At 59.4% G+C, this 12750-nt stretch overlaps 2 protein-coding genes across 6 annotated transcripts in view; both read left to right on the forward strand.

Moving 5' to 3' along the window:
• Positions 1–1483, forward strand: part of NISCH (nischarin) — a 38495-nt gene extending 37012 nt beyond the window's left edge. Inside the window, exon 21 of the mRNA XM_033209843.1 lies at positions 297–1483. Coding sequence (XP_033065734.1) covers positions 297–907 — 611 coding nt within the window. The 3' untranslated portion in view covers positions 908–1483. The remainder of the gene's footprint in view (positions 1–296) is intronic.
• A 2250-nt stretch (positions 1484–3733) lies between these two features.
• STAB1 (stabilin 1) overlaps positions 3734–12750 on the forward strand; it is a 29606-nt gene continuing 20589 nt past the window's right edge. For all 5 annotated transcript variants that reach the window (XR_004436799.1, XR_004436801.1, XM_033209894.1 and 2 more), the window contains exons 1-10: positions 3734–3908; positions 9504–9640; positions 9973–10088; positions 10341–10426; positions 10494–10563; positions 10965–11060; positions 11332–11442; positions 11671–11867; positions 12101–12231; positions 12349–12476. Coding sequence is in view for 3 of the 5 variants with exons in the window: in XM_033209894.1 (XP_033065785.1) it covers positions 3837–3908; positions 9504–9640; positions 9973–10088; positions 10341–10426; positions 10494–10563; positions 10965–11060; positions 11332–11442; positions 11671–11867; positions 12101–12231; positions 12349–12476 (1144 nt within the window). In the remaining 2 variants the exon portion in view is untranslated. The remainder of the gene's footprint in view (positions 3909–9503; positions 9641–9972; positions 10089–10340; positions 10427–10493; positions 10564–10964; positions 11061–11331; positions 11443–11670; positions 11868–12100; positions 12232–12348; positions 12477–12750) is intronic.

Raw genomic sequence — 12750 nt, forward strand, 5'->3', positions numbered from 1 at the left:
GTGGCTCTCTGTGCCCCAGAACCCTCTCTGCCTCTATCTCTCTTTTCTCACTTAGCTGGCCAGGGTTTTATGTGGGGCTTTTCGATGGCAGAGTCTCCACCCCAGCAGTCCCTCAGCTATCTGGCAGACACATCTCCGGTGCCTGCTCTGGGCTCCTGGCCTGTGGGCACCATACTTGGAGCATCCTCTCCTGCCTCTCTCATGCTGGGGTCTCTCGGTTGACTTGGGGCCCTCGGTGCTCCCAGCCCCACCAGGGGCCGGTTCCAGGCTACAGCCCTGGTGGCATCTCTCTGCAGGGAAGATGGAGAACTATGAGCTGATCCACTCTAGTCGTGTCAAGTTCACCTACCCCAGTGAGGAGGAGATTGGGGACCTGACGTTCATTGTGGCCCAAAAGATGGCTGAGCCAGAGAAGGCCCCAGCCCTCAGCATCCTGCTGTATGTGCAGGCCTTCCAGGTGGGCATGCCACCCCCTGGGTGCTGCAGGGGCCCCCTGCGCCCCAAGACACTCCTGCTCACCAGCTCTGAGATCTTCCTCCTGGATGAGGACTGTATCCACTACCCGCTGCCCGAGTTTGCCAAAGAACCGCCGCAGAGAGACAGGTACCGGCTGGATGATGGCCGCCGCGTCCGGGACCTGGACCGAGTGCTCATGGGCTACCAGACCTACCCACAGGCCCTCACCCTCGTCTTTGATGATGTGCAAGGTCATGACCTCATGGGCAGTGTCACCCTGGACCACTTTGGGGAGGTGCCAGGTGGCCCAGCCAGAGCTGGCCAGGGCCGTGAAGTCCAGTGGCAGGTGTTTGTCCCCAGTGCCGAGAGCCGAGAGAAGCTCATCTCGCTGCTGGCTCGCCAGTGGGAGGCCCTGTGTGGCCGTGAGCTGCCTGTCGAGCTCACCGGCTAGCCCAGGCCACAGCCAGCCATCACCGCCTGCCGTGTCTAGCCTGGTGCCTACTGGGGCAGGGCAGCAGGCTTTTGTGTTCTCTTAAAATGTTTTCTCCTCCCTTTGGTACCTTAATTTGACTGTCCTTGCAGAGAATGTGAACGTGTGTGTGTTGTGTTAATTCTTTCTCATGTTGGGAGTGAGAATGCCGGGCGCCTCCAGGGCTGTCGGTGTGCTGTCAGCCTCCCGCAGGTGGTGCGGCCGTGCACACCTGTGTCATGTCTGCTGTTGTGGGACCGTTGTTAACATGTGATGCTGTGGGTCTGACTTTCTCTTCTACACGTCCTTTCTTGAAGTGTTGAGTCCAGTCCTTTGTTGCTGTTGCTGTCGTTGTGGGCATCTTGCTGCTAATCCTGAGGCTGGTAGCAGAATGCACATTGGAAGCTCCCACCCCAGGTTGTTCTTCAAAGTGGAGGTCTCCCCTGATCCAGACAAGTGGGAGAGCCCGTGGGGGCAGGGGACCTGGAGCTGCCAGCACCAAGTGTGATTCCTGCTGCCTGTATTCTCTATTCCAATAAAGCAGAGTTTGACACCGTCTGCGTCTTCTAAATCAAGGGTCATTGGGATCCCAGCAGGGCTTCCCTCCGGGGCATGGTTGCATGGTGGAGAGAGGGTGCCCTGGAGACACAGGAGGGTGAGGGGTTGGGGGAAAAGAAGGAGCAGCCCTCCAGGAACCAGATGCTTCTTGGAACATGGGAGGCATGACAGGGCCATGGCCTCTCTGGACAGTGCCATGCTGGCCTGTGGCTAAACCATGAGCCCAGGGCAAACAAGAAGTCTGTGAAACTCCTCAGGGCACCCCTGCCACACCAGCCGCTGCCCCTCTGCCTGAGTGCAGGGCATGCCACCCTCTTCAGGCCGTCCTGCAGGCCTTGTGTGTCAGTCACCCCAGGGCCTCAACCCCTGTGGAGAGCAGAGGAGGGGCGAGGGGAACAGATCCCAGAGTCTGGGATGGCTGGTGGGGGCTGGGGCATCTCACCAAGGTGGCCCTTGAATGGCAGCAGGGGAGGCCTGTGGGGAGGTGGACCCGGGTGGTGGATAGTGGAGGGCGGGGCGCATGCCCATCTGTGTCTGTCTTCATGTCCCTGAAACAGGCTCGTGGGCCCCTCCCTGAGGGTTGCTTCAGGGAGCCTGATGAGGCGGGACCTGGGATTTTGGGAGCCAACCCCATGCCACACTCTTCCTCAACCCCATTCCTGCTGCTGGAGTAGGACCCATGAGCCCAGCATAATTCATCCTGGCCCAGCCAGAAGCCTCAGCCCCCAGGACCTTGGGGCCACCGGGTCAGGCAGGGCTGTGGAGAGGTGGGTAACGTGGCCAGCCTGGCTCCCACACCTGCTTCTGCTCCCCAGTTTCCCTTGGTGCCAGCAGAGTGGGGGTCCTGCCTGGAGGACCCTGCACCCCCAGAGAGACTGTGGGTGTGGGGAATGGGGGGAAAGTCTCCCCTTGCAACCTCCATCCCAGCCAGATCTCAGAGGCCTGCCTGAAGGCCCCTCCAAACTGATGGGAGTGGAGGTGTGCTGGGGAGGAGAAAATTTCCCCAACCCGGCCTTTACCGAAGCATGTACAGATGGCTACCGGGCTCTGGCCCACTCCTGTCTCCCCAGCTTTTACACCATCTGCAGTTGGGGGTAGTGGCAACTGGAGGCAAGGCTCACCACTTGCAGCCCTGGCACGCAGAGGCCCTCAGCCTGGGCCCACTGCACCTCCCGGGGGTGCTGGCTGTGCAGGCAGCGGTGGCTTCACAGGCAGTAGCCCTGGGATTGGATTTGAAAACTGATTACCTCGGAAAAGCTACTACCCAGCCCCTCTGAGCCTCAGTTTCCACACCAGTAACAGAGGGATCATAAAAGTAGCCACCTCCATTCATTTATTCCTTCTGCACGTGTGTACTGAGCATCTACTCTACGTACCAGCCAACAGCGCCCCTGCTCTCCCACAGCTAATGTTCCAGGGAAGACAAATGGAACAAGCCAATGTCAGCTGGTGGCCGGTGCTGCCAGGAGGTGGACCAGGTACAGGGCCACCTGCAGGCTGAGACCAGGGAGGTGCTCTGAGGTGGTGGCCCTTGACCTGAGACTGCACCTGTGAGAAGGAGCCAGAGTGTGACAATCTGGGGTAGCAGCACATGACGGGGGAGCTCACTGAAGGAGCAGAGAGGCCTGTGCGGCTGGAGCACACCTGGCTGGGGAGAGTCCAGAGAGACCAGCAGGCTGGAGTGGGGTTTGGAGGTGCTGCAGCAAGCTGGCTGAGCATGGGCTGCTGAGTGGAGGGCAGATAGGGAAGGAGGGAGGGTGGATGGGGGTTGGCAGGCAGGACCAGCTGCTTGGGAGTGGCTGGGGCTGGTGAGGGGATGCAGGTCTGGTGGGCTAGCAAGGTGCCTGTAGCGAGTCAGAGCCCCGTGAGCACCCTGGAGCTGGAAAGATGGAGGCAGGAACAGACAGACCCATTCAGGGGCTGCCCTGCCTTCCGCCGACCAGAAACCCCAGAGCCTCTGGATGAAACACGCTGGACTCGCAGGCGGGGGAGTCGCTCACGTGCGCCTTTGGATTTGCTTCAGAACCTCTGATAGAGCCCAGGTCCTGGGGCTCATGTGGCCTGGGCTTCCAGGTTGTGATGCCAGGAGGGTCCCGGCCGGGAAGCCCTGAGCAGGGTTCAGGCCGTCCATGGGGGGTCAGTGGCCAGCACCTTCCCTTCCGCCTGCAGGCTGCTGATACGCAGGAGGAAATCCTGGCGGGTTCCTGTGGGGGTGAGCTGGCGGGGCCTCCGGGCTGCTTTTAAGGCCACTGCCCGCCCCGTCCTGCCTGCCTGTGCTGTGCCTGCCTCCTAGAGCTCATTCCCTACGCCACCAGCTGCCCTGACTCTGTCCTGGACAGCGTGCCCACCAGCCATGGCGGGGCCCCAGGGCCTCCTCCCGCTCTGCCTCCTGGCCTTCTGCCTGGCAGTCTTCATCAGGGGGCAGGTAAGTGTGAGCCAGTCGCAGGGGCATACGGTGTCTGGGCCCTGCCAGCCGGTGGTGGGAACAGGGAGGGACTGGACATGGAGGGGCATGGGCCTGGGGAGAAACCACAGCTGGCGCCTTGTCTGGCCTCTGAGCAGGCCTGGGGGCTGGCTATTGTGCCCACCTCCCCAGGCTGAGGTCTGCACCCAGCCACCCAGGGTTCAGGGGTGTGTCAGCCTGCCCTCCTCTGACTATGCCAGGCCAGGGCTCCCCAGCCTGCAGCTGAAGGGCACAGAGGCAGGCCCGTCCTGCCCTTCTGGCCCAGACGGAGGCCCAGGTCTTACGTGGCCCTCGCTTGGGGGTTGAAGATGTGATCCCCTCTAACCCCCGAGGACTACAGATTCACATGGGGCACGTGTGTGCACGTGTGTGCCTGTGTCCAGCCCCACGAGTACTGGGAAGCAGAATGAGTCACTCACCCCCAGTGCCCGGGGTTGTGAGCAGCTGGCAAGGACACACTTCAGCCTCAGAGCTGCCACAGAGCAGCCACAGCCCCGGGCAGGTCCCCTTGACTCCTCACAGCCTTGGGGCAACTCCTTCTGTCCTCATGAGGAAGCCAAAGCCCTAGGATGACAGGGACAGGCCATTCCCACTCTGAAGCCATGTTCCAAACCCCTGCCTGTGATGGCCGTCCATTTGTGCTGGCGAGCAGACAGGGTCCCGGTATGCAGCCATGGCCAGCCCCTCGGTCAGGTCCCTGTGACAGGCTCCTGGCTGCAGGTCTGCTCAGGCCCCACGGTAGGGGCCTCTGGGAGCTTCTGGAAGAGCCTCCCACCCTGGTGATGGGGGTAGCCTCTCTCCTGTGAGGCCCAGCGTGTCTGCCTCTTGGGGCAGCTACCACCATCCCCATGGCACTGATGGGCAGACTAAGGTCCAGAGAGGAGAGGACTTGCCCAGGATCCCACAGGCACTCCAGCAAGGGACCCAGGCCCCCTGCCACCATCAGGCACTTTCTCTTGGATGCCTGTGGTCCCTCCGAGAGGCACCAGGGAGAGCGGCCTCACCAGCTTCAGGACCAGGCCAGGGCTGGGGACAGGAAGATATGAGGCTGAGAAGGTGACAGTGATGGGGGAAGAGCCAAGGGTTCCAGGGCTGTGCTGAGAGCCCTGCAGGTGAGCTCCTGCCCTCCCCTTAACTCAGTTTTGCCCTGTGTACCATGCAAGGGAATTTCAAAGGCCTCCGCCACCTCCTCATGCTCTAGGCAGTGAGGACAGAGGTCAGTGAGGGGCCTCAGATTAGAGTTTTTTCCTTGTCAGAGACCTATGGCTGTGAATGCTCCTTGTGGATGGGGCTGCAGCAGTGCTGGCCACTCTAACACAGCCACCTGGCCTCTATTCCAGCACCCTGCGTAGCTAAGATTCATGGTAAATGCGGTTGGCCCTCTGTATCTGTGCACCCTGTACTTGGGTTCAACCAACCCTGGATTGAAAATATTCAGGTGCCAGGCGCGGTGGCTCACGCCTGTAATCCCAGCACTTTGGGAGGCCGAGGCAGGCGGATCACAAGGTCAGGAGATCGAGACCATGGCGAAACCCCGTCTCTACTAAAAATGCAAAAAATTAGCCAGGCGCAGTGGCAGGCGCCTGTAGTCCCAGCTACTTGGGAGGCTGAGGCAGGAGAATGGCGTGAACCCAGGAGGCGGAGCTTGCAGTGAGCTGAGATCGTGCCATTGCACTCCAGCCTGGGTGACAGAGTGAGACTCCATCTCAAAAAAAAAAAAAGGAAAATATTCAGGAAAAAAATGTGGCATATCTACTGAACATGTTCAGACCTTTTTTTTTGAGATGGAGTCTCACTCTGTTGCCCAGGTTGGAGGGCAGTAGTTCAATCTCGGCTCACTGCAACCTCTGCCTCCCAGGTTCAGGCGATTCTCCTGCCTCAGCCTCCCAAGTAGCTGGGATTACAGGTGTCCACCACCACACCCAGGTAAGTTTTGAATTTTTAGTAGAGACGGGGTTTCGCCATGTTGGCCAGTCTGGTCTCTAACTCCAGACCTCAGGTAATCCACCTGCCTCAGCCTCCCAAAGTGCTGGGATTACGGGTGTGAGCCACCGCACCCAGCTCCATGTTTAGAGTTTTCTATGTACATAGCATTTACATTGTATTCGGTATTATAAGTTATCTAAGGATGACCTTAAGGTATACGAGAGGATGTGCATAGAGTATATGTGAATTGGATGCCTTTTTTTTTTTTTTTTTTTTTGAGATGGTGTCTTGCTCTGTCACCCAGGCTGGAGTGCAGTGGTGCAATCTCAGCTCACTGCAACCTCCACCTCCCAGATTCAAGTGATTCTCCTGCCTCAGCCTCCCAAGTAGCTGGGATTACAGGCGCACACCACCACGCCCGGCTAATTTTTGTGTTTTTATTAGAGACAGAGTTTCTCCATGTTAGCCAGGCTGGTCTCGAACTCCCGATCTCAGGTGATCCACCCTCTTAACGGCCTCCCAAAGTGCTGGGATTACAGATGTGAGCCACCACTCCCATCCTCAATTCCATTTTCTATCAGGGACTTGAGCATCTGTGGGTTTTGGTATCTGAGGAGGGTCCTGGAACCAGTCCCCCACAGACACCAAGGAACAACTGTATTAGGAGAGGAAGCTCTGAGGGGAAGGGATGTCCCGGGTCGCCTGTTCAGTAAGGGCAGCAACAGGACTGGAGTGCAGATGAATTTGGGCAGCAAGGCAGAAAGGCTTTCCAGGAAGGCCCTTAGCACTTGCCCATTCAGCAGCTTTTCACTGAGGGCACGTGGCTAAGCATGTGCAGTGGAACCTGTGGTGGGAGAGGAGCACGGTCCAGAACCCAGCCCTGCGCCCTCCCTGATCTGACCGAAGGTCGGGGAAAGCAGTTTGGGGTTCCTTCCTCTCTGACAGGGTTTGGATTCTGGGCTCTCAGCCTTAAAAAGTCCCCATGAGCCAGGTCCCAGCTTGGGAGAATTTCATCCACCTTCTCACCAAAGACTTCACACTTCGTGTCTCCTCAACTTCCCCTAGCAGCAGCTCTGTGGGAAGCAGACATTGCAAAATCAGGTCTGCGGGGGTGGGGGGTGGGGGGAGACAGCACCCGCTCTGGCTCAGTCCCGAGGTGCCCCCAGGAAGGAGGGAATCTGACTCAGCACCCAGGCCCTGATCCAGCCTCACTCCACCCAGCTGGACCAACGGCAAGATGTGGGCTCAGACCGCCGATGCTCCTTCCAGACCATGGGGCGGAGGCAGGGCCCCTCGGCTGTGGTCTTGGAGAAGCACTGATGTGGCAGCCAGCTTACCCTTCATCAGCATTTTACACATGTTTACAAACACCCAGGTCCTGTGAGCAAGTGTCCACACCAGGCCCCAAAGCTCCCGCTTCCTTCTGGGCCCTAACTCCATCTAGCCCTGACTGTCTCAGAGTGCGACCAGCACAGTCTTACTCAGCCTGAGCCCTTATCCAGAGCTGACCACCATTCCTCCAAGAGCTGGTCCACAGCCAGAACAGTGACCGCGCTGGCAGCTTTGCTCAGCTGGCCAGGTGGCTTTGAGGGGAGCCTATCTCCTGCCAAGCCTCTGCTCTGAGCCAGCAGCTGCTCAGCCCTCAAGTTACCCAATTTCCTAGTCTCTCCCTGGCTCAGCAAAGGCAAGCCTCAGGACGGGGAACGAGACCACAACATCCCAGCTCCGCCACTCAACACAGGCTGCTCTGAGCAACTTCCCTGTTTGCAGACCGCAGAGGCATGAGCGGAAAAGGCCAAATCACGGTAGCACAGAGGCTCTGGGGCCCTGGCATTTGCCATAATTGTGTGTCAGGGGCACCATTTCTCCTTTTCTCTTGCTTTGAGAAGCCACACATCTGTTAATTATTCCAGGAAAGGGATGTTCTGGGGTCACTCCTTTTGGACCACAGTGTGGTCAGCGTTTTTCAAGATGAGAACATCTCTGCTTCTCCGGGCCATGCCCTAAAGCCTCCCAAACACCTCCCCTCCACTCTATGCCCTTCCCTATGCACCTTCCTCCCACTAGAACTGGGAGTTTAGCTTCATGCCTTCTGGGTTCAGTGCTGAAGGTTACTGGGACTTTGTTGCCGTAGAAGGCTGGTGGACTTCCAGGAGCTATGGCAGGCCAGTGAATGGGACTCCAGGCCTGGGGCTTTTGTCAGCATCCTTGTGCCCATGCCATGGAGGCAGGCTGGACTCCTCACATCTTCCATACCCCACCCAGTTGCTGAGACCTTCTCCCGATTCATCTTATCACCCCAAGCCCTCTCAAATATCTCCCAATCCATTTCCACCATCCCTGCCTTGGCCCAGGCCACCTGCAGGTGATGATGACCTCTTTCCCACCTACACCTACCCCCACAGCTCTATTCCCCAGGCAGCAGCCAGAGGGCCAATTTAAAACAAACTGGGCAGGCACAGTGGCACATGCCTGTAGTCCCAGCTACTTGCGAGGCTGAGGCAGGAGGATCGCCTGAGCCCAGGAGTTCAAGATTACAGTGAGCTATGGTCACACCACTACACTCCAGCCAGGGCAACAGAGTGAGACCCTTTCTCAAAGACAAACAAAAAACCATAAACTGAGTCATGAGGTTGCCCTGGACTCTGCCTCACCTAGGCAACCTGGCGTGCAGGTTTACGGAGCTCCTGCATGCCAGCTGCCAGCCCCTCTCCAGCCTCCCCTCAGGCCACTGCCTGCCTTGTCACACATTTGTTTTTACTTCTTTCTGCTCCCGGCCTTTGCTTCTGCTGTCCCCTAGGCCAGGAGCACTGTCCTTGACCAACTCTCATGCATCCTTCAGGTCCCAAGTCAATGATCACCTCCCCCAGGAAGCCATCTGGGGCCCCAGCCAGGATGCCCTGGGTTTCCTTAGAGGCTGGCATGGCCTGTTGTCCCCTGGGACTGCCCAGCCCAAACACATGCAGACCAGAGCCCCTGCACACAGCTGTTCATGTGAGCCCAGCCTCCCAGGGCCGGGGCCTTAGTCTCTGACCTCTGGGCAGTGGAGAAAACCCTTGCGCTTGGTTAGAGAGGGTCATTTGGTAGCAACGTGGGAAAGTGCTCAGAGCAGAGTGGTGGCTGGAGGTCCAGCCCCAAGGTGCATGGCTGGAACCGGCATCGTGCCTGTGCCCACGAGTTGAGGATGGAGTCACCATGTCCTTCCAAGACAGCATCAGCTTTGTCATTTATTGTTTCTTTATCTTTAAACAAAAGGTGAAAGTGAGCACTAGGCTGGGAGTCCAGATTCTAGTCCCTGGTTCACACCCTGTTCCTGGATGAGACTGGGCCATGGCCATATTCTGGGCTTCAGTTTCCTCACCTGAAATGGGCTGGGGGAACAATGTGGCTAGATTCTCTAGTGTCAGAGGGTGTGGACTCACAGCCTTCTGGGCCAGGCACATAAGGACTCGCTATGACATTAACAACTTGTAACAGACAGCTTTCACAGGGCTTTCCCCATCAGCACTGCGTTCCCACTGAGCAGATGGGAGGTGGTGGCTGGAGGAGTGTGAGGCCTTATAGCACTGAGGACAGGGTCGGGCTGGGTGTGGGATCCAGGCCCCTGACCACACCTTGCCTGTGGCCCAGGTGCTGTTCAAAGGCTGTGATGTGAAAACCACGTTTGTCACTCATGTACCCTGCACCTCGTGCGCAGCCATCAAGAAGCAGACGTGTCCCTCAGGCTGGCTTCGGGAGCTCCCCGATCAGATAACCCAGGACTGCCGGTGCGGGCCGCCCCGTCCTTGCCTGTGTCCAGGAGCGTCCTGTGGGGTGGCAGGGTCTGGGGGAGCTTGACAGGCCCACAAAATGAGGAGAAGCACTCACTTATCTATGCCCCTGTGGCCCCTCCTGGGTGGCAGAGACAGGCGGGGAGGAAGGGGTAAAGGCCAGGGGCAGCAGGGGTTTATGGGGCCCCTGCTATGTGCTAGGCCCTGTGCTCATCTGGGCCAGTCAGAGCAGGGAGGTGGGTGGGAGCCCCAGAAGCCAATATGGGGAGGTTGGGTGGGGGCTGTGCGTGGGAGCCTTTTCCGTCACCCTGCCCACTCTCTGCCCCCAGCTACGAAGTACAGCTGGGGGGCTCTATGGTGTCCATGAGCGGCTGCAGACGGAAGTGCCGGAAGCAAGTGGTGCAGAAGGCCTGCTGCCCTGGCTACTGGGGTTCCCGGTGCTATGGTATGGGAGAAAGTGGGATCCCGCCTCGCTCCTCACACCCAGCCCCAGCTCTGGGCAAGCCCTCTGCAGGGGCCACCTGCATTCCCCTTCAACATGTTCATTTAATGAACACTCACCGAGCGCCTCCAAGGCTCGGCCCCCTCGCTCTTGCTGCCCTGGGGGAGGGGCCGAGTCTGGGGTTGGCCAGAGCTGCTGGGATCAGGGTAAGCGGAGGGTTCTGGGCATAGAGCTGAGTTCTGTGGGGGTTCACAGAATGCCCTGGGGGCGCTGAGACCCCATGCAATGGCCACGGGACCTGCTTGGATGGCATGGACAGGAATGGGACCTGCGTGTGCCAGGTAAGGGCTGGCCAGGGTAGGGTAGAGGCTAAGAGGGGCCACGCTGACTTGGTGCATCCACCACCAGGAAAACTTCCGCGGCTCAGCCTGCCAGGAGTGCCAAGACCCCAACCGGTTTGGGCCTGACTGCCAATCGGGTGAGTGCTTACAAGGCAAGAGGGCAGGGTCAGTGTCCACCTGGGCCCACGCGGGTACAGTCCCTACAACCAGCTCCCACCTGTGGCTTCAGCCTCTGTCCCAGCCCCTCACATGTGCACATCCCTTTCAGGAACATGTGCTTTGTTTTATCACACCTCCAGCCCTTTGCACATGCTACTCCCCTGAGGAGCCTTCTCCAGGAAGCCCTCGGTGAGCCCCAGGCCGGGTCAGTGCCTTCTGTGGGCTCCCGCCACCCCTGTGTTCCTGCATCACAGCTCTGTACTCTTAAGGTTGTACCTGCCCGAGCTGAGTTCTGCAAATACAGAAAGCAGGGACCCAACGTCCCGGTGTGTGCCTAGGAGAGGCTGGGATCCCATCTGTCTCTGTGTATCCCTCCCAGTATGCAGCTGTGTGCACGGCGTGTGCAACCATGGGCCACATGGGGATGGAAGCTGCCTGTGCTTTGCTGGATACACTGGCCCCCACTGTGATCAAGGTGAGCAGTGCCACTGGGACAGCCTAGGGCAGCAGGTCCCTGTGGCCAGAGCAAAAGAGGCCGACTGGGTGAGGATGGGGCCTGAACCTCAGCAGGACCTCTGCCTGGAGCCTAGTTGGGGAAGGGGTGTCATCTGAGACTTCCACTGTCCAGAGGTCCAGCAAGGGCAGGGCCCTGCTCTGAGTCATAGAGAACAGGCAGGGCCCCTTTGCCCCTGTGTTCCTCCCCAGCCTGGACTTGGGCTCATCCGTGCTCTTCCCACTCTGCTCAGAGCTGCCCATCTGCCAGGAGCTGCGCTGTCCCCAAAACACCCAGTGCTCCGCAGAGGCCCCCAGCTGCAGGTGCCTGCCCGGCTACACGCAGCAGGGCAGTGAATGCCGAGGTGAGCCTGGACTCAGAGGCCAGGGACTTCGGCTCAGGGTGGGCAGGGGCTGGGAGAGCATCCTTTAACCCAGCAAGTACAACATACAGCAGGGAGAGCCATCCCTAAGGGGAGCCTATTCTCAAGGCCTAGGTCAACCTGCTGGCCCCGGCCTTCCTGGTGAAAGCTGTGGCGGAGACAGAGCTCCTGGGTGCTTGGCTCACTTGGGCTCTCTCTCTGCCCTGGCAGCCCCCAACCCCTGCTGGCCATCACCCTGTTCACCGCTGGCCCAGTGCTCGGTGAGCCCCAAGGGGCAGGCTCAGTGTCAGTGCCCCGAGAACTACCATGGCGATGGGATGGTCTGTCTGCCCAAGGACCCATGCACTGACAACCTTGGTGGCTGCCCCAGCAACTCTACCTTGTGTGTGTACCAGAAGCCGGGCCAGGTGAGCCAGGGTCCCAGGCCAGAACTGCCCTCACAGTGCACCCGCTCACACTGGCTGTGGGACCCTGGGCAAGTCACAGGCCTTCTTGTAGCCTCGGTTTCCCCATTTGTAAAATGGGGGGAGGATAATGGTCCTCTCTGGTGAGGGGCTGAGCAGGGCTCTGTGGGTAGGGCAGACACCAGTGGTTCTTGGGGTTGGACGTGATGTTGCCCTCCCACCCTGTCGGGGGCCAGGCCTTCTGCACCTGCCGGCCAGGCCTGATCAGCATCAACAACAATGCCTCTGCGGGCTGCTTCCCCTTCTGCTCCCCCTTCTCCTGTGACCGGTCTGCCACCTGCAAGGCGACCGCTGATGGGAAGACCAGGTAAGCACAGTGGCCTTGGAGCAGAGACAGTGGGTTGGGCAAGCATGCCCGCTTTGGGGATGCGTCGGGTGCAGGGGCCGCAGCCTCCACCCTGACTGGCTCTCCCTGGGCCCCCAGCTGTGTGTGCAGGGAGAGCGAGGTGGGGGATGGGCGTGCCTGCTACGGACACCTGCTCCACGAGGTGCAAAAGGCCACTCAGACAGGCCGGGTGTTCCTGCAGCTGAGGGTCGCCGTGGCCATGATGGGTGTGTGACCCCCACTGCTTGCCCATGACCCCAACCCCTCACCCACAGCACAGCTGGCAGGGAGGGAGGGGCTGCCCCTGCAGATTCTGGTTTCTCTGCCCCAGAGCTGTGGGAACACACAGCGAACTGTGGGGGGTGCACGCAGGGAGTGGGAGCTGCTCTCCAACCTTGAGGCCCCCATCTATCCTACATCTAGGCCAAATACCCCCACCCCAACTCCCTCACACCAAGACTGATGCCCGAGGGTCTCCTGAGACACCCCGGGTCTCCCCAA

This window comes from Trachypithecus francoisi, unplaced genomic scaffold (genome assembly GCF_009764315.1).
Source record: "Trachypithecus francoisi isolate TF-2019V2 unplaced genomic scaffold, Tfra_2.0 Lachesis_group0, whole genome shotgun sequence".
NCBI classification, from domain to species: domain Eukaryota; kingdom Metazoa; phylum Chordata; class Mammalia; order Primates; family Cercopithecidae; genus Trachypithecus; species Trachypithecus francoisi.